The 22341-nt window shown below is 36.7% G+C and overlaps 1 protein-coding gene across 1 annotated transcript in view; it reads left to right on the forward strand.

Moving 5' to 3' along the window:
* Positions 1 to 5465: 5465 nt before the first annotated feature.
* The window catches only part of LOC150084581 (tubulin epsilon and delta complex protein 1-like), a 203771-nt gene continuing 186895 nt past the window's right edge, over positions 5466 to 22341 (forward strand). Inside the window, exon 1 of the mRNA XM_090376295.1 lies at positions 5466 to 5955. Coding sequence (XP_090232421.1) covers positions 5845 to 5955 — 111 coding nt within the window. The 5' untranslated portion in view covers positions 5466 to 5844. The remainder of the gene's footprint in view (positions 5956 to 22341) is intronic.

The raw sequence follows: 22341 nt of genomic DNA on the forward strand, positions 1-22341 counted from the left end.
GGCTTCTGAGTCGCTTGATAATTTATATGCATCCCATGCATTTTTCTTCTCTGATAAGAGTCTCATTAGTTCATTTGACAACCATTTAGGCCTAAACCTTGAACAATATTTCTTAATAGGTATGAAACTTTTAGTAGCTTCCACGATTAATTCCGTGAATGCTTCCCACTTAGAATTTACTGTTGGTAACATCGTCAGTTGATCCCACTGTACAGAATTTAAAATCTGTCGGTGACCACTGTACTCGCCTTTACGGAAACAAAAACCCTTTCCTTTACCCTGATGGTAATTAAATCTTTAAGTAAATCACACGTCAGTACACTGTGATCACTGCCTCCTAGTGGTTCCTTTATCTGCAAATTCCTAATACATGAATGATCACTGCTGATAACGAGATCAAGATTACAGTATTACTTTCTCTGGTTGCCTCTCGAACATGCTGCTGCAGAAAACAATCATCCAATAAATCCACAAAAGTCTGACTAATGTGTGAGTGCCCAAACTACAAGTTCCAGTCAATATCTAGGAAGTTAAAATCCCCCATTATAAGACATTCCGATATACTAGCCCACTCTATTTCTCTGTACAATTGTTCATTGTACTCATTCAAGTCATTAGGCCTAGAACACACTCCTACTCTTGTTTTTGCTTTCGCAGTGCTTATGTCACACCAAACTGACTCAACAGTGCACTGTTCATCTATATCAACTGGATGCACTTCTTTTGATTTATATGTATTTAAGTCGTTATATGTATTTAGTTAAAAGTACAATTTAATTTACAACGAAGTTTAACAAAATTAATAGATTTTACTGATTAATTGACAATATTATATTATATACTGTACTATACTAAGCTTACGCTATCTAGTTGGGGATAAAATTTAAAAAAATATTATTTTATGGTTATCCGTAATTAAATACATTAACCCGTATTTGTGTCTGTAAATTGCGTATGTTCTATGGTTGATTTGCCTGTTTTGCTGGACGAAAAAACGCCAGTTACTGGGGAGAAAAACCTTGCTATCTACGCCTGAGACCAACTACCTCAGCCACGGAGTGAAAAAAGCCCATTAAAGTTCTTTGCGTCATCGACGGGATTCGAACCCAGGCCTTTTCCACCCAGTGTGGGGAGGACGGTGACGATAAGCTACTTATAGAAAATAATTTGATGTAACAATTGGTCAATAAAGCGGCTAAATATGGCTAAAAACTTCTCGTTCAGCGGAGCTGCAACTTGTAACACGTGGATTTGACACCCTTACCAATACTTTTATGCAATTACAAGGCCGAGTATAGAATAAATATATCAGATTAATCAGAAAATCACAAAATAATGCCATACAACTAAATTTAAATCAAAAGTTTTAGAAAAACAATAATTTCAAATCAATAAATAAGAAAATCCACTTAGCGGCTTTGAACACTTCTGACTCCCACTAGCCTTTTTAGCTTCAACCTCGTCGTGTTCTGCAATGCGGTCTCGAAGTCTCTCCTATGCAGAAGCTGTCGCAGTCTTTGCAGTATATTACAGTGCTGCGTAAGAGAGGGGTGACAGGGGTATTTACACCTGAAACTAGAGAATGTAAGCTTCTACTCATATTATTATTTTCAGCAAATACAAAATATATTACCTGAAAATAATAATAATTACCTATTTCCATTATCTGTTTTATAACTACTGTATCTACTTTTATTTTTATAATAATAAAATTCTTATGTAGTCAGGAAATTGTTTTTTATTCTTTGTGAGAACGAAAAAAAAAAAAAAAGGTATATAGGTTTGTCCATTATTGTTTTTATAACTATCTAATTTTATTTAATCTAATTTTAAATCAAGAAGTTCTTTCTGAAAACGAATAAATAAATAAAAATTACTGCGTCAACGCAGTACGTTGCCAGTGTACAGATAGGCCAGGGGATGTTGTGAGTATCACACTTTCTCCCTGGCAATTAAAAACACAGACCGGCAGATATAGTGAATGTCGCGCATGCTCAGTCAAGTCGGAACTGCTCGTCAGAATATGTTAACGGCCATATACGGAGAGTGTCGCGCATGCTCCGTGACAATTCCCTGCCCAGACTAGACTGGCAGATACAGTGGCAACCAGAAGATAGGGTGAGTGTCACGCATGCTCAGCAGGTCGGAACTGCCCGTCAGAATACGATTCACGACAGGTTGGAGCACAGAGCAGTGTTGCCATTTTAGCGGTTTTCCCGCTAGATTTAGCGGAATTGCTTCAGGTTTAGCGGATAAAAATATGAAATAGCGGATAGCGGATTTTTTAGCGGGAGGAGTGTAAATGTTTAGCATTTTATGTAATTTGGCAATGTAACATTTAAATTAAGAAATATTCATTTAAGAAATATTAAATTAATTGTTCAATTGATTATTTAATTAATAATAAAAATAATTCATAATTGAAATAGTAGGGATATCATATTTCATAGTTTTTTTTTTTATAAATCGAAGAATCGGTTTTATATTATTCTGGATTTCCCTGAGGAGAACCCCAACAATTTTACATAGTTACGCTCGCGGTCAAACGACCTGATCATTGGGTCATAGCTTTAAATTGTTGGATCAAATCTAAAAATGTGGAAAAAATTCTAATGACGCCTTTTTTTGAAACTGCGAAGGAATGGCATTGGATAATTTTTCTTCGTCGTATTTGTTTGGCTTCAAAGAAATGCGATCCGAATTACCGACATCTCTTTCAACGTTTCTAATAACCACAGAGCAATAAGTAATAAGAGTAATAAGTAATAATTATTTCTAATAACCACAGTGTAATAATATCTTAGTATAGTCAGTCCTCGTATAGTACGATAGTTGTATTCCTAGAAATCCTCGTGCAATATAAACAACAGGCCCTATGGGAAAAATTGGGTTAGGTGCCGACCACCCAAGATTGAACACACATTTGTAACCAAAACATTACCAAACACAATAAATAATCGTAATAAAATACTTACGTATTTTATTACGATTATTACGTATTTTTTTATTACGTAAAGGTCGTAATAAAATATTGCTAATGCTTTTGCTTCTATCGTAAGCAAACTTGTTTTTTGTTTGATTTTCTATCCAAACAGATGACAGCCGTTCCATCTCTTCCAATTCTTTGTCTTAATCTAATGGATTTTAATTACACTTAGTTGTTCCTGCTATCAAAGTTGTTTTTATTTTCTCCGCATTCTTTGTAATTCTCGGCGTTGCCTCTCATTTAGGTCTGTAGCACGTGCAATATCACATGGTCTTTCATTTCGCTCAAAGCGTTTCACGATTTCATATTTTTTTCTCTATCGATAGAGGCGAACTGGCCATAAGCCTTACCTTACGGGATGGCGGACAAAAACAAAACGAAATATACCCAAAATTTTCGGAAGGAATGGTTAGCTTTTCCACAATTCAAAGGCTGGTTAGTAGAGATTCCAGGACATCCAACTCGAGCAAGAAGTAAATATTGCAAGTCTGATTTTACTGCTAAAATTTCGGACATTAAAAGTCATTTAAAAACTTTCAAACCTATTAAGTCAGCAGAACCATTTTCACCTAATAGATCAGGCAACCAATCTAACTTAAATTTTCCCACCAAGAATTTACAAACAGCGGAAGCTGAAGCAAAGTTAAGTTTGTTTGTTTGTGCTCACTCGTCAATACTGGCAATAGACCACCTTGGTGAATTATGTAAGAATGCATTCCAAGATCAAACAGCCAAAACTTTAAAAATTCATCGAACAAAATGCAGCGGCATTATAAAATATATCCTACACCCCCGCTTTCAGAAAGATTTATTGAAGTCAGTGCTCAATGGCTTTTCAAACTATAGTTTGTTACTAGATGAATCAAACGATATTAGTGTAACAAAACTATTAGGTATTGCAATTGTGTATTATGATGAGCAATTCGATAAAAGAGTTTCTACATTCTTAGCTCTTGTAGAATTAGATAAGTGTAACGCTGAAAATATTTCAAATTCAATTAAAATAACGCTGGGAAATTTTAAACTTCCTTTAAATAATCTTGTGGCATTGGGACAGATAATGCTAGCGTTATGATTGGAGTTAATAACAGCGTTTATACACATTTGAAGTCCGATGTACCGAACTTGATATTAATTAAATGCGTATGTCATTCTTTGCAATTAGCAGTATCTCATGCAACCCGCGAAACATTCCCTAGAAGTCTAGAATTCATGATAGCTGAAACTTATAATTGGTTTAGTAAATCCACCAGCCGACAAAATCAATTCAAATATTTATACAGTGCCATAAACGATGGTGCAGATCCGAAAAAGATAGTTCATTCGTGTCAAACAAGGTGGTTATCCATTGAAGTTGCTATAACAAGAATTTTAGAACAGTATATTGAATTAAAAGCCCATTTTGAAATAACTCGTTTGACTGACAAATGTTATACTGCAGAACTTCTTTATTCAATGTTTAAAGATGAAAGTAATTTAGCGTATCTTTTATTTTTGAAACCTGTCTTATCTGAAGTACAAAGAGTAAACAAATCTTTTGAATCAAATACTGCCGATCCTACATTATTACTACATGATTTAAACACGCTATTGTCGATGATTGCCAATAAAATGTTTTTACCAAATACACATATTGAAAGGATAATAATAATTATTTAGACCCTAATCCATACCAATTTGAAAGAAAAATAAATGAATTAATAATGAATAAACTTATCACAACAACAGATGAAATGGCAATAAGAGAGAGATGCCGTAATTTCTTGATTGGTTTGTATCAACAATTAAAACAACGCCTTCTAGACAACATAAAAGAATTAGAAAAAATATCATTAATCTCAGTTAACAATATATTAAAGAAAAATTTTCTGTTAAATTTATTACAAAAACTTAAAATTGTCTGAAGTAGAAATTGAAAAAATTGAGAAACAGTATATAAACTTTACTCTCATTAAATGGGAAAACTTCAACGATACAATGAAGTTTTGGTTAGAAGTTTCGAAATATCGATATGCAAGCGGTGAAAATCCATTTAAAGAAATTAGCGAATTTGCATTGGGTATTTTAATTTTGCCATTATCCAATGCAGATGTGGAAAGAATATTCAGCAACTTAAATCTAGTAAAAAACAAAACACGCAACAGAATGAGTGTTGGCACGGTTAATGCAATCTTATCAGTACGATACGGGCTCAAAAGAGTTGAAAAGTGTTGTAAAAATTATGTTTTACCTGAAGAAGGTAAAAGATGAGGCGGTATTGAATTTCGAAATTAATTTAGATTTTTAGATATTGATTTTATATTAAAAAGAGAAAAATAAATAACTATTTATATGTACTATTTGTTTGTTTGTTTTTATTCACTACAAAGTACAAACAAATGAAAATTTAAAAAAATTGGCGGGTCAAGTGCTAAAAATAGCGGATTTTGAGTATGCGGCTAGCGGGAAATATTATTAAGAGTTGGCAACACTGGCACAGAGAAGTAAGATACTACTCTGTGGGTTGGCAGTGGCTTGGCCGTTACTTAAGACACTAAAGTGTAGGATTATCCAAACTACACACTGTACTGTCGGTGATCGTTTCCTTAATTAAAATAGTTTTGTTTACATGGTTGTCTTGATGGCCCATTCATTTTGATTATTTGGTTCGTGAACGGCACTTCTCTTGTTTCGTTCGTTTCAAAAATTATCAGCAAACCCAACGTTCGGTGCATTGACATCACGTAAGGATAGAGTAGTAGTAGTATGAATATTGTGACTACAAATGGTATCAGGTTATCGTTGAATACTACTAGAAGATGGCGATTCTGCATGTGATATTACTTACAAATATGAATTTCATGTAAATTAAAATTCAGATGGAAATTAGGGAAGCTATTCAGAGGCTGTGTAGTTGTTTAAGCATTCATGGGTTTTCCGAGATTGAGCCAGAAATATTTCGTCAAGGAAAATTTAATCGTGTTTCCGGGGTAAGTTACTGTATTTTATAAATCAACTATCTAATAATCAGTGAAATAGAAATAAAAAATAAAAGGAGACTTCATTTTTCAGATTTTTGTCTAGCATGAAGATGATAATATGACTTGCAGGTTTGTGCATTTAATGGTTGCAGTAAAGCTATTTTTAGGATAAGTGACAATATGTGCAACTGAAGTTTAATATTGACAAATGCAACGTACTGCATATGCGTAACAGTAACCCAAAAGAAACGTACCGTATAGTACTATACTCAGGCAGGTGGAGAATGAAAAAGACCTGGGTAATTGTGCAGTCGGATATGAAGTTCTCTGAGCAGTGCAAACAGGCTGCAACAGCAGGTCATGGAGTTTTGTCAATGATATATAGGCATTTTGCTAGCAAACAATTATTTCTTTGTATAAGGTAATGGTCAGGCCACACCTAGAGTGCTGCATACAGGCCTCATTTTAGGAAGGATGTAGATTTGCTAGAACGAGAAGGGTAACAGAGAAATAGTGGACCAGTAAATCAGAATGTCTTATAATGGGGAATTTTAAATTTCCAGATATTGACTGGAACTTGTGGATTGGTCACTCGCACTCTAGCAAGACTTTTGTGGATTTATTGGTTGACTGTTTTCTACGTCAACATGTTCAAGAGGCAACCCATAGGGAGTAATACTCTTGATCTGATTATCAGCAGTGATTATTCATGCATTAAGAATTTGCAGATAAAGGAACCACTGGGTGACAGTGATCAGTGTACTGACGTGGAAATTTCCCTTTCCACATCAGTGTACTGATGTGGAAAGGGCTTTTGCTTTCGAAAAGGTGACTACAGTGGTCTCAAACAGTTTTTAAATTCTGTACAGTGAGATCACCTGATGGTGTTACCAACATAATTCTAAATGGGAAGGCTTCAGGGACTTAATTTTGGAGGCTACTAGGCTTTTCATTCCAACTGAGAAATATTTTACGATTTTATAAACATATTGAACAATGGTAGTCAACATTTTTTTTTATTGTCATATCGCTTACAATTTTCTCGAGCAATACTGTGTCCCCATGTTTTTTTGTTTTTTAATACGAAATATGTCTCCTGCGTATATTTTCGAGATAGCGATTGACGAATTAACCCCAAACAGATGATACAAATACATTTACCATATAGTATTAAAAAATAGATTTACAGGTGATTTTTCAACAAAGCCGATTTCATAAGCCAGCGTACCCACTGAAAGCACCTCGCATGCCGAGGAGTAGTATGCACACCCCTGGTTGAATACCACTGATAGAAAAAAAATAAGATATATTCATTATTATTTACAATCTGTTATCCCTTACGATTGATCGTTGCGAGTGGCAGTGATGACATGCCTAGCCCACTATGGTTAGTCTTGGTTAGGTTGTTTATCCCCACCTTGACTCTTTTTTAATAACCGAAAACGAATTCCCGATTTTAAAACAGTGGCAAGAGAAGAATAAACACCTTAAGATCAGGGCGGTACTTATGAACAGGCATATGAGGCGCTAGCCTCTGGCCTCCCCATTGAGGAGTGGTCTTGCATGGCCTCAGTGATCCCAAATTTTTAAAGCGATTTCTTTTCTTAATGCCCTGATCTAAACTAGGGCCAGTTGTATCTACCATAAGCAGAAACAGGTGAAAATAGTACTGAGAGTGTGGTTGACTCATTTCTGCGAAAGAACAGATTAATTTCCAGAATAAAGGAAAATCACTCTCTCCTAATTCTCTAATAGGGTGTAACAGTAGAACACAGCATATTATCCATATCGGGAATATGCCACAATCTTTTCCACAGACTGTGAACACAAGAAAGTAGTTGACCAGTGTAACTACTCAATACAGTATGTGGGAGTTGGTTGTAAATGTATTATGGATACGGTAAATTGTGGAATATCCCTTAAGATCTTAATTTGCGCATTCTACAGCAGCAGCTCTATTGCCTAAAGGCCAGAGGTGCAAACAATGTGTGACACAGAGTTTAATTCAGTACTATTCTTTATATTTTGCAGTATTACAATGTTTGTATTTAAACAGATTGGTAAAAATAATGTTTTTTTTTTTTTTTCAGATTATATTTATGTGCAAGTTTTTTTTTTTTTTTTTGCCCTTGTATCTTTAAAGGATGTCTCCCGCAAAAGCTTAGTGCCTCAGGCTCTGAGAAGTGTAAGTACAGCACTGCCTAAGGCTAACCAAAATGGCTAGGCATGTCATCACTGCTGATTGCGGCAATCAATCAGAGGGGGTACCAGATTGTAAAAACTAACCAAAGCCAATTTGGTGAGTGAAAAAACATTTTTTAATTAAAAAAACTTTTTTTTTTAAAAATTTCTCAGAACAAAAGTGAATCCAGTATTGAATCAAATTGATAAGAAATCTTACTTTTCTAGTAATAGTGGCTAATGATGAGAGATCATTTGACAAATTAAATTTAATAATAAAAGGTTATAAAAGAAATTCCACAACCAGATTAAATGAATTCACCGCACTGGAACACAAAAAAGCTGATAAAATGGACCTTAACATTCAATTGCTAACATGGTGTCTGACAGAGACCACTTTTATTTATTTTTTATTTGTAAAATATATATATATTTTAATATTTTAATTTCAATATACTATGAATTAATAAATTTGTTAGTAAATTAATAAGTTTGCTACCTGCAAATCAGCAGGTTACAAATTTTTATTTTTGCATTAACACATTCACTGCCTTTTATGTTTGCAAGGGTCCTTTATGCCTGCTGTGCAGTGCTTCTCATGAGTGTTGGAACAAGTAGGCAGTTTATAATAAATGAATTTCATCTGTGAAAAATCGGCCCTCCAAGTAATGCCAGCCTCTGTTGTTTACAGCAATCTAATAACAACAAATGCATTTGAATGAGATTCAGAATCTGCATCACTTGAATAGAATTCTATTTCACTAAAATTTCCTATAAAATTGTTGGGTAAAATTTTATAGGAAAACACATTTTACACTATAAGGATGATGTTTTGTCTGTCACAAACTAAGGAATTAAAATTCAAGAGGCATAATTTTCAAAAAATTTTACCTTTTCTTCATGTGGAAAATACCAAACTACATAAAATAACTTCAACGTAAGCACAGAACAAATAAAACTGTGAACCAAGAATACAGCTTTTATAGCACTTGCTAGTTAGTTTGATTGATGCTAAGAAAAATTTCAGCAAGTCCATTGGTCAGTCAATGTGCCAATGTCACTTAGTTTATTTCATATGCTTTTCCCTTTACAGCACATATGTATTGACTGCAGTTGAATGGATGCATATTTGCATTGCAACACAAAAATTTTCAGTTTGTTTGCATTCTGGCAGCAAATATGTTAACAGATGCCAGATGAGCAAAGGCATTTACCTTTCTTTTAGGCAACTCCCATTCCCATGTGGTACCTGTGAGACACCACTGATAGGCATTTAATCTTCACATTGAGCTTTGATTTCCCTGGGTGACACTTTAGAAATAAGAAAGGAAATATGCAAATACTTGAAATGACAAAAATAGACATTGGTGTTGCATTTGCAAGATGCCACATGAACAGAAAATTTTGAAAGCGATAACAATCGTTATTTTCATTCAGTATTTTTAATTGGTTTAGTAAATCATAATTAATAGATCAAAATTTTCAATTCAGTAATAAAGCTAAAAATTAGTTTTTAATAAGTGAAACAAAATTTAATCCGAGGGCTCACATCTGGTATGGGCTTGGCACACCCAGAGTCCTGAGCTGGATATCATCACTCTTCTCTTTCTTGGTGATTCCCTTCTAGCTCTCTCTCTCAGGGTAACTCGGAATTTTTTTTTTAAGCTGGTGCAGCATAACCCTCAGGTTTCCTTGCACCATATAGTTAATAATAATAATAATAATAATACCGTTCGAGGTTTAGGCCTAAATGGATGTCAGATGAATTAATGAGGCTCGTGGCAGAGAAGAAGAATATATGGGATGCATATAAAGTATCAGGTAACACAGAAACCTATGGGCGCCTCCGTAGCCAGGTGGGCAGGAGCGGCAGTGGCTTCTTGATTAGACCGGGGTTCGAGCCCGTGACCACCAAATACGGAGGATGCGGAAAGCTCAGGGAATGACCACCGCATATCTCCGGAGCAGTATGGCCTTAGTTGCTAATGCTCCTAAAAAAAAACAAATAACAAATAACAAGAAACCTATGGCAAGTATAAACTAGTCTGTAATCAAGTCACAAAGGAGGTAGTAGTAGTAGCATGTGATGCAAGAAAGCAAATGTTATGAGCTTATGCAGCATCAGCCAAAAAAAAAAAAAAAAAAAATCACACCATTCCCTCCAAATGCCTGCCCAGTTCTTCCTTAAATTTATTCAACCTATCAACTTCAACAGCGACAGATGGAAGTTTGTTCCAGCAATTAACCACCCGCTGGCTAAAGGCAAATTTCTGCACATCTATTCTACATCTGTCTTTTCTTAATTTGAATTTATGCCCTCTTAGGTTCGTAATCTGAACAAGTGGAAGGATCCCATCAGAATTCAGCATGCTCAACCCATTCAAGGCCTTATACACCTCAATCAGATCACTGCACAGGTGCCTAGCCTCCAGCCACTGCAATTTGCAGAACTTAAGCCTCTCTTGGTAAGAGGATCCCTTCATTCCCCTCACCAATCTTGTTGCCCTTCTCTGTACACACTCAAGTAAATCTACATCCTTCCTAAAATGAGGCCTCCAGACCTGTATGCAGAACTCAAGGCGTGGCCTAACCATTGCCTTATACAGAGGGACAATCACCTCCTTCTCCCTGCTAGCAAAATTCCTATATATCATTGACAAAACCCCATGACCTGCCCTGGCAGCCTGTCTGCATTGCTCAGAAAACTTCATTTGGCGGAGAAGAATCTGGGATTCGGTGCCCTCGTGGGTAGCACAGTTGGTAGACTCGCCGTCCTGTCACACCGGGTAAGAAAGATCTGAGTTGGAGTACCGTCGATGGTGTGAGTGAGTAATTACTCCCAGGTCTTTTTCATTTTCTACCACCTTAAGTGTAGTACCACACAGTTGGTACGTTTCTCTGGGGTTACTTCTACCCATATGCAGTACTTTGCATTTGTCAAGGTTAAACTTCAGTTGCCACTTCTTAGCCCATCTGCCCAAATTATCTAGATCCTGTTGCAGTAGCATACTGCCATTACTGTCATTAACAACCCTGCCAACCTTTGTATCATCTGCAAACTTCGACATTAAGCCTGATATACCTTCATCAATATCATTGATAAATAAACAAAACAACAGTGGACCTAACACCGAACCCTGTGGGACTCCACTAATAACATTAGTCCAAGAAGAGCAGCATCCATTGATTACCACCCTCTGTCTTCCCCCACTTAACCATCCTTTTATCCATTGTAGTAACTTACCCTTAATACCATTCTGCTCCAATTTGTACAATAGTCTTCCCTGCGCAACAGTGTCAAAAGCTTTCCTGAAATCCAAATATATGATATCAAAATTATTTTTTGCATACAGTTCCTTTGTTACCACATCATAATATCCTATCAAATTTGTCAGACAAGACTCTCCCTTAACAAACCCATGCTGTGTCTGAATTATTGCTGCAGTCTTGTCTAGATGATCCTGCAATGCATCTTTAACCAGTGACTCCATTATTTTACCCGGAACAGAAGTCAAACTAACTGGTCTGTAATTACTTGTGTCACCCTTTGATCCCCCTTTGTGAATTGGGGATACATTCGCACATCTGCCTAACATGAAGGTTAGGCAGGTGAAGGCAGATTACGAGAAATTTTTGGCAAAGGATGCAAAGGAAAACAGCGAAGAGATCTTCACTTATTTAAACTCTAGAAGGAAAGGGATGAATCAGATTGGAGCACTTAACATAGATGGGTTGACTATTGATGATCATGCTCAGGTAGTTGACAAACTGAATAAGTATTTTGCATCTACATTCACACATGAGTCATTCAATGAGGGGAGTGCCAGAAGTTTATCAAATGCTAATAGGGAACTAAGTGATTTTGTAATAACTGAGAGCACAGTGGAGGAGAAATTGTTGAAGTTAAACATAAGGAAGTTGAACATAAGGATGGCACCTGGAGTGGTTGGGATCTATCCAGTTGTATTAAAGGAAGTAAGCAAACCCTTAGCCGAATGAAATTATAAGAGCTTCCTTGGACTCAGGGGAGGTTCCCACGGACTGGAGGTGTGCAAAAGTATCACCAATTCACAAAGGAAGTCCAAAAGGTGACACAAGTAACTATAGACCTTTTACTTTAACTTGTGTTCCTGGGAAAATAATGGTCACTGGTTAAACAAGCATTGCAGAATCATCTAGACCGGTGTTTTCCAACGTGGGTCCCACGCCCCACATGGGGGAAATTTGATTGTTCAGGGGGGGCAATTCAAAAATTGCTCGTCTGGAGTTTAAAACAACTGCCTACTATGATTTAACTTGTACAAAAGAAGAATTGTTGGTATCTCAATTTGAAATAAGCATTCGTTAAATGTTGTACTTACTATAGAGCTGCACTTGAAAGTTTGGAGTAATATCAACTACAGTTTGCTCGGAGAGTATTGCTTACTATGCCTAGTGAAGGAATAGTGCGCACTGTACTGGACGATTGCTTATGGCATGCACAAGCAAAGTGGTTGTCTACTGTAGCCTACTGTAAACTCTGCATGTTATAGGAAATAGGTAATTCCTTTCATACAAACGCTCGTTTGGGTGTCGTGACTGTACATTTGGATAGGTTTGGATCTCAGATTAAAATAAAAAATTACTTTGTCTGTGCACAGAATTATTATTAATGAAGAACCGTGATACACAATGGTATGTATTTGTCGTATATGTATATTTCTGTGGTCTCAGTAAATAAGCAAATAAGTCCAAAAACTCGAATTTGCAGGAGAGGAAAAATAAACTTCACACTCTCATAAACATGCATATATTCGAATATACAAATATTTATTACTCACGCTAAAACTGCAATAACGAAGATATCTGCATGTCACATAATAGTAAATAACAAATACTTTATTATAGTACACTTAACTAATTTTTGACAAATTAGACTTAACTGCTTGTTCACAGAGACCACAGATTTAATAGCCCGAATTCAGTAATTTGTGTGATTTATTCATTCAAAAAGCATACTAATAAATAATTTTGATATATTAAAATTAAATTAACTTTAATGCATAGTTTATTTTTAGTTTTTGATTTATCTTATATTTATTTCTTTCAGTTGCACAGTAAAATGAGTAGTGCAAGTAAAAAAAAAGTGTGTCAGTATTCAGAGGAATACTTAAAATTTGGTTTTTTACCCGCTGTCCACGATCAAAGGTCACCTTTTTGTCTTTTATGCCAACAATGCTTGACCAACGAATCAATGAAGTGCATTTAAAGGCAAAACATAATGCTCATGTAAATTCAGATTTAAATTACTTTCAAACTTTAAAGAAGAATTTTGAAAAAAGAGCAACATTAAAGTCACTGTTTATTGCTCATACTGCAACTGTCAATCGTACTCTTGAGGCTAGTTCTGAAATTTCTTTACTCATTGCTAAATCTGGAAAAAATCATACTATAGGAGAGAATTTAATCAAACCATCAATATCAGCATTTCTTAAAACAGTTCTGGAAAAAGATGACAAAGACGTGAAAGCTATGCCACTCAATAACAATACTGTTAGCAGAAGAATAGATGAAATGAGTGAAGATATTGAAATACAACTTGTTGGAAAGCTGAGAACAAGAAAATTCTCAGTGCAAATGAATGAATCAACTTTGAGACACAGTGAAACTGTACTGATAACTTATGTAAGATATATTGATAAAGGTAATTTTGCTGAAGAAATGTTATTCTGTAAATCATTAGAGCACCACTACCTCCAAAGATATATATATATATATATATATATATATATATATATATAAGCTAAAAAATTACATAGATGACAATAATATACGAATGAAAAATATAACATCTTGTGCTGCAGATGGTGCTCCTAATATGGGCAAGAAAAATGGCTGCTTAAAATTGATGAAAGATGAGAATCCAGAAATGCGTCTTGTGCATTGTGTTATTCATAGGGAAAACTTGGTAGCTAAAAATATTTTGCCTGTTCTTAATGAAGTACTAAAATCAGTTGTCAAGTGTGTCAATGCTATCAAAGCTAATGCCAAATGTGAGCATCTCTTCAAGCTTTTTTGTGAAGAACAAAATGCAGACCATGTGAGACTTTTACTTCACACTGAAGTAAGGTGGCTCTCAAAAGGGAACTGCTTGAAAAGATTTATGGAACTATTTGAAACTATTAGTGACTTTTTAAGTGACAAACCTGAAATGAAGCATCTGTTAATGGTCGATGGTAAAGTATTTGTGAGTTATTTTGCCGATATCTTTGAAAAACTAAATATATTAAATAAACAGCTTCAAGGAACAAGTAAAACTCTTGTCGATGCAAAAGCGAAGATATTTGGTTTCATTACATTTATTGAATTAGGTCAAAAATATATTTGTAACAAAAATTTTGAACAATTTCGTTGGCTGCAAAAATGTGAAGTGACTGATACCGCTGTACTTGTTATTGTCGATCATCTGAAATTGCTGTCCGCTGATTTAAAAGAAAGGTTTTCTGATTCAAAACAAATTGATTTTCCAACCTGGATGATGCAACCAATGTTAGCGGATTTGTCTGATGTATCAATGCAGTATCAAGAAGAACTCTCAGAAATGCAAAATGATGAGTCAGTTAAAACTTTATTCAATATAAAAGGAGCGATGGCATGGCTTTGTGATGAAACAGAAATTAAATACCCAAATTCAACCAACTTTGCAAAAGAGCTATTGTTACCGTTTCCATCTTCATATTTAGTTGAATGTGGGTTTAGTGCCATAAATGATTTGTTACTAAAGAAAAGAAATTGACTGGATATTACAAAACGAGGAGACTTGAGACTGAAGCTGTGCGGCAAGCATCAAGCACAAGGGTCTCACTAAATTTAGTGCACTCATTTAATTATTAAACAATTAAATAATAATTACTAAAAATTAAAATATTATAGAAAAATCTTTCATATTTTGTACTTGAATTTTAGTTGTCTGTTATATGTTTTGAAAATTTACTTACTGTTTTTTTCTTAATTTCCGAATGATTTCTTCCTAAAACCTAAGTCTTGTGTCCTGAACAAGTTGTAATTAGGCTTCATTTAGGGAATAATTTAATTTTTGAATATAAAAAATATGTATATGTTACATAGGGAGCATCAGAATTTTAGAAAGACTTAGGTGGGACATGGTAAAAAAAAGGTTGGGAAACACTAATCTAGACAATACTGCAGTAATAGTTAAGAGACACAGCATGGGTTTGTTAAAGGGAGGTCTTTTCTGACCAGTTTCATTGGATACTATGATGTGGTTACAAAAGAACTTAATGCCAAAAATAATTTTGATATCATGTACTTGAATTCCAGGAAAGCTTTTGATATTATTGCACATGGAAGACTGCTGTACAAATTGGAGAGGTATGGCATTAAGGGTAAGTTGCTACAATGGATAAAGGGATGGTTGAGTGGGAGACGACAGAGAGTGGTAATCAATGGACACTGCTCTTCGTGGACAAATGTTGTTAGTGGTGTTCCCCAGGGAACACCACTAACAACATTTGTCCGGGCCTAACAACATTTGTCGGTGTTGGGCCCATTGTTGTTTTGTATATTTATCAATGATATTGATGAAGGTGTATCAGGTTTAATGTCCAAGTTTGCAGATGATACAAAGGTTGGCAGGTTTGTTAATGACATTAAAGACAGTATGCTACTCCAACTGGATCTAGATAAGTTGGGAAAATGAGCTGAGAAGTGGCAACTGAAGTTTAACATTGACAAATGCAAAGTACTGCATGTGGATAGCGGTAACCAAAGAGAAACATACCAACTTAGTGGTACTACATTCAGGGAATTGGAAGGTGAAAAAGACTTGGGGGTAATTGTGCAATAAAATATGAAATTCATTGAGCAGTGCATACTGGCTGCCAATGCAGGTCATGGTGTCTTGTCAATGATATATAGGAGTTTTGCTGGCAGTGACAGGGAGGTGATTATCCCGTTATACAAGGCAATGTTCAGGCCACACCTAGATTACTGTGTACAGGTCCGGAGGCCTCATTTTAGGAAGGATGTAGAGTTGCTAGAACAAGTACAAAGAAGGGCAACAAGATTGGTGAGGGAAACAAAGGGGTGCTCTTTATTAAGAAAGGCTTAAGTTCTGCAAATTGCACCGCCTGGAGAGTAACCACCTGTGAGGTGATCTGATTGAGGTTTGTAAGGCCTTGAGGTTTATAATGGGTTGAGCAAGCTGAATGTTGATGTGATTCTTCCTCTTGCTCAGACTAATGACCTGAGGAAGCATAGTTTCAAACTGAGGAAAGATAGTTGTAGAATAGATGTGTGGAAATTTGCTTTTAGCCAGCAGGTAGGGGATTGGTGGAACAGGCTTCGATCTGTTGTGGAAGCAAATAGCCTAAATAAATTTAATGCTTAGCTGGACAGACATTTGGAGCAAATGGAGGGGTAAAATGGGAGAGCTTTTTTTTTTTGACTGATGCTGCATAAGCTTGCTTTCTTGCATCGTATGCCTCTACTAATGCTAAAGATTGGTGAGAGGAACAAAGGAGTTCTCTTACCAGGGGAGGCTTCATTTCTGTAAGTTGCAGCATCTGGAGACTATGCATCTGCGAGGTGATCTGATTCAGGTGTACAAGGCCTTGAATGGTTTGATCAGGCTCAATGCTGATGGAATACTTTCACTTGCTCAGATTAAGAACCTGAGGGGGCATAGAATTTGAGGAAAGACATTTGTGGAATTGATGTGCATAAATTTGATGGATGTCAGATGAACTATGGCAGAGACATCCATCAAAGACATATGGCAGAGAAGCAAAATGCATGGGATACATATAAATTAACATGTGACACAGAAGCCTATTATAGATATATGGTCTGTCCCCAAGTTACAAAGGAGATTAGGCAGGCGAAGGCAGATTAGGAGAAATCTTTGGCAAAGGAAAACAGCAAAGAGTTCTTTACTTATATAAACTCTAGAAGGAAGGGGATGAATCAGATTGGTCCATTTGATATCGTTGGTTCAACTGTTGATGATTCTGCTGAGGTAGCTAACAAACTAAATGAATATTTTGCATCGACATTCACACATGAGGAGTTATTCGGCGAGGGGAATGCCAGAGGTGTATTCAACTCTGGCAGTAAGCTAGATAATCTTGTAATAACTGAGAGTAAAGTGGAAGAGAAATTGTTGAAGATAAACACAAGAAAGGCACCTCGGATGGATGGGATCTATCCAGTTATATTAAAGGAGGCAGCAAAGGAAGTAAGAAAACCCTTAGCCATAATTATGAGAGCTTCCTTGGACTCAGGGGAGGTACCCATAGACTGGAGATGTGCAAATGTGATCCCAATTCACAAAGGAGGATCAAAGGCTGACACAAGTAATTATAGACCTGTGAGTTTAACTTCTGTTCCAGGAAAGTTAATGGAGGCACTGGTTAAAGAAGCACTGCAGGATCATCTAGACAAGACTTTAGTTATAGCTCGGACACAGCATGGTTTTATTAAGGGGAAGTCTTGGCTGACCAATTTGATTGGATACTATGATGCAGTTCCAAAAGAACTGGATGCAGGGAATAACTTGGATATTATATACTTGGATCTTAGAAAGGCTTTTGATACTGTTGCACATGGAAGACTGCTGCACAAATTGGAGCAGTGTGCATTGGAGGCAAATTGCTGCTATGGATAAAGGGGTGGTTGAGGGGGAAGAAGGCAGAGAATTGTAATCAATGGACACTGCTCATCGTGGACTAATGTTATAAGTGGAGTCCCTCAGGGTTCAGTGTTGGGTCCATTATTGTTTTCTGTATTTATAAATAATATTGATGATGGTATATCAAGCTTAATGTTCAAGTTTACAGACGATACAAAGGTTGGCAGGGTTGTTAAGGACACTACTGATGCTATGCTGATGCAACAGGATCTGGAAAGGTTGAGCTGATGGGCTGAGAGGTGGCAAATGAAGTTTAACATTGACAAATGTAAAGTACTACATATGGGAAACAGCAACCCCAGAGCAGCGTATCAACTCTGTGGTACTACACTGACAGTGGTAGAAAATGTAAAGGACCTGGGGGTAATTGTGCAGGCAGATATGAAGTTCTCTCTGAGCAGTGCAGATGGGCTGCAAGAGTAGCTCATGGTGTCTTATCAATGATATACAGGAATTTTTCTAGCAGGGATAAGGAGGTGATTATTCCCTTGTATAAGGCAATGGTCAGGCCACACCTTGAATACTGTATACAGGTCTGGAGGTCTCATTTCAAGAAGGATATAGAGCTGCTGGAACGAGTACAGAGAAGGGCAACAAGATTAGTGAATGGAAGAAAGGGTTGCTCTTATGAAGAAAGGCTTAAGTTTTGCAAATTACAGTGTCTGGAGACTAGGCACCGGCGAGGTGATCTGCTAGAGGTGTATAAAGCTCTGAATGGTTTGAGCATGCTCAGTGGTGATGGGATTCTGCCTCTTGCTCAGCATAATCACCTGAGAGAGCATAATTTCAAATTGAGGAAAGACAGATGTAGGATAGATGTGCGGAAATTTGCCTTTAGCCAGCGGGTAGTTGGTTGGTGGAACAGACTTCCATCTCTTGTTGTGGAAGTTGATAGCTGAAATAAATTTAAGGCTCAGCTGGACAGGTATTTCAAATGAATGGAGGGGTGAAGTGGAAGTAGTGTTTTTTTTTGTTTGATGCTGCATAAGCTTGCTTTCTTGCATCATATGCCTCTACTAATGCTAAAAACAATGTTGGACCCAAATCAGCAATGCATAACCGGGCTTGAGTTGAGTGTATTATTTTAGGTTGTAAATGTGAAAACAGCCATGGTCTGTGTATGCACTACTCCTTCAGACGGTTGTTAAATCCTCTTGGATCCACTATGGTTTGTAATTTTCTTGTTCATTTGTGCGAGCTTTACCATTGTGGTGTTGGGTTGTCAGATATAATATTGAAGAAAATGAGCAATACAAAGGACTCAAGTGAGTGGAATAAGGTGAATGCCATCCATTTTATGAAACACTTCCTGCCAGCATTACAAAAAAAAAAAAAGCAGCACAACAGGGTGGCATCTTCCACCTCTAAAAGTTGACTGAAAGTGTGTAGCTCAGAGCAAGCCAGCTTGGTCCATCTTAAATGCTTGTAAATTTTCTCCAGTGTTTTGGGTAAAAAGTTACTGCCAAAATCCTGGCAGAGAGCTTGTTCCTACATAAATGTATCGTAGGAGGGCTGAAAGCATTTTCTAGTTTTGAAAGAGTTGTTTCCATTAGCCCCAAGCAGTGGTGGTACTGGAGAGGGGGGGCTATAGGCTCCTCTGTTATGTTGTAAATGATTTTTTTTTTTTTTTTTTTTACAGTCAGGTAATGATGAAAACTGATTGTAATAATTACTGCTTTAGGCCTTGCCCATCCAATAAGAATCCTGGAAAAAATGCAAAAAAAAAAATCTGAAACCCAAAAATAAATCTTGAAGTGAAAATACTTTTAATTTTCATTTAAACTAAAATCATACCTCAAAGGAGAGCAGTAAAGCAAAAAACACACAGCTGCGGGAATGCTTTGGTTTGGAATAAAACTGGTGTTTGTGAATATGAACTGCATACAGTGTGCTGCTCTTCTCCTTTTTTGTTAAAGTTAAATGTGGTAGTGTGATGAGTGTGCTTTCGTTGAGAAGATTCCACTCAGCATCAATTCACCATTCTGATGGGCTTATATAATGGCTTGAGGAAAAGGGTTGGTTCCCTGAAGGGAATCAGCGCTTATCCTCAAGATGTCCTGGTGCCCTAAGAAATTAAAAAGAGGTGCCAATCAAGCAGTCAGCTGCCGAGCAGAACACTGGAGACAATTATGCATCGCATAATTGTTTCCAGTGGATGGGATCTATCCAGTTATATTAAAGGAGGCGGCAAAGCAACTAAGCAAACCCTTAGCCATAATTATGAGAGCATGTACTCAGTGGACGTCCCCACGGACTGGAGATGTGCAAATGTATCCCCAATTCACAAAGGGGGATCGAAGGGTGACACGAGTAATTACAGACCAGTTAGTTTAAATTCTGTTCCAAGTAAAATAATGGAGTCACTGGTTAAAGATGCATTGCAGGATCATCTAGACAACTGCAGCAATAATTCAGACACAGCATGGGTTTGTTAAGGGAAAGTCTTGTCTGACAAATTTGATAGGATATTATGATGTGGTTACAAAGGAACTGGATGCAAAAAATAATTTTGATATCATATATTTGAATTTCAGGAAAGCTTTTGACACTTTTGCGCATGGAAGACTTGTACAAATTGGAGCAGAATGGTATTAAGGGTAAGTTGCTACAATCAATAAAAGGATCGTTGAGTGACAGAAGACAGACAGTGGTATTTAATGCGTGCTTCTCTTCGTGGACTAATGTTATTAGTGGAGTCCCACAGGGTTCGGTTTTAGGTCCACTGTTGTTTTGTATATTTATCAATGATATTGATGAAGGTATATCAGACTTAGTGTCAAAATTTGCAGATGATACAAATGTTGGCAGGGTTGTTAATGACAGTAATGGCAGTGTGCTACTGCAACAGGATCTAGATAATTTGGGCAGATGGGCTAAGAAGTGGCAACTGAAGTTTAACCTTGACAAATGCAAAGTACTGCATATGGGTAGAAGTAACCCCAGAGAAACGTACCAACTGTGTGGTACTACACTTAAGATGGTAGAAAATGAAAAAGACCTGGGAGTAATTGTGCAGGCAGATATGAAGTTTTCTGAGCAATGCAGACAGGCTGCCAGGGCAGATCATGGGGTTTTGTCAATGATATATAGGAATTTTGCTAGCAGGGAAAAGGAGGTGATTATCCCTCTGTATAAGGTAATAGTCAGGCTGTGCCTTGAGTACTGCCTACAGGTCTGGAGGCCTCATTTTAGGAAGGATGTAGATTTGCTTGAACGTGTACCAGAGAAGGGCAACAAGATTGGTGAGGGGAATGAAGGGATCCTCTTACCAAGAGAGGCTTATGTTCTCCAGATTGCAGTGGCTGGGGACTAGGCACCTGCACGGTGATCTGATTGTGGTGTTATGAGGCCTTGAATGGGTTGAGCATGCTGAATTCTGATGGGATCCTTCCACTTTTCAGATTACGAACCTAAGGGGGCATAAATTCAAATTAAGAAAAGACAGATGTAGAATAGATGTGCGGAAATTTGCCTTTAGCCAGCGGGTGGTTAGTTGCTGGAACAAACTTACATCTGTCGTTGTGGAAGTTGATAGGTTAAATAAATTTAAGGAGGAACTGGACAGGCATTTGGAGGGAATGGTGTGTTTTTTTTTTTTTTTTTTTTTTGGCTGCTGCTGTATAAGCTCATACACTTGCTTTCTTGCATCACATGCCACTACTACTACTACATGGCACCATGGAGGATTCTGTTGTAGTCCCACAGGAAGTAGCTATTGTCAGTGACACTTGGGGATATTTATTTTGCAAAAAAGATAGTTGAATAGAACCAGAGTATGGCTACTAAGAGAAAAGTTGAGCAGCTGTCATCTTTTAAGAGTATACATGTATATGTTGGTAATAATACTAACAGTAGGAGATCTGAGGATTTGCAAGTACAGGGCAGTGTTGAGAAAAAGTCAAGTTAGAATTAAATCTGCAGTTTTTCCCAGATATAATAGGTGGGAGTACATGATGAGAGCCTTGTCAATTAATTTGGCACTGTAGAGAATGTGCAAGGCTCACGGGATAGAATTTTTATCAGTGGACTGTATTTGTCAGTAGGAGAAACTCTTTTTTTACAATAGTGGAGAGAAAAAATATTTGCTGATGCTGTCTTGATGGTTGGAAAATTTTCTTGGGGGATGGGATGGGGGAAACAGACTAACAGATTAAGAGCAGTTGTAGGCACTGGTGAAAGTGATCCTTGCACTGCTTCTATTGGGACATAAAGCAGCCTGGAAAGTGAGGTGCTGGAGATTTCCTGGGGTCCTCATGAGACAAGTAAACACATTGTGTTATGCTTACTAAGAGCAGAAACAGATGCATGTATATTTGCTTGTACATTAATGCTAGGTTATATTAATTTAATTAAACACATTTTAAGTATTGGTTAAATATTGAAAAGTAGCCATTGTGTGTGTGTGTGTGTATATATATATATATATATGGGAAACCTGATTGTACTCAAACATAAGGGATACAGAATTTGAATATGGTTAGTACAGTGTATAGACAGAATGGAGGGAGTGGAGGAATTATGCTCTT

The sequence above is a fragment of the Mastigoproctus giganteus genome, chromosome 6 (assembly GCF_048544385.1).
Source record: "Mastigoproctus giganteus isolate SK-2022 chromosome 6, ASM4854438v1, whole genome shotgun sequence".
Classification (NCBI taxonomy): Eukaryota; Metazoa; Arthropoda; class Arachnida; order Uropygi; family Thelyphonidae; genus Mastigoproctus; species Mastigoproctus giganteus.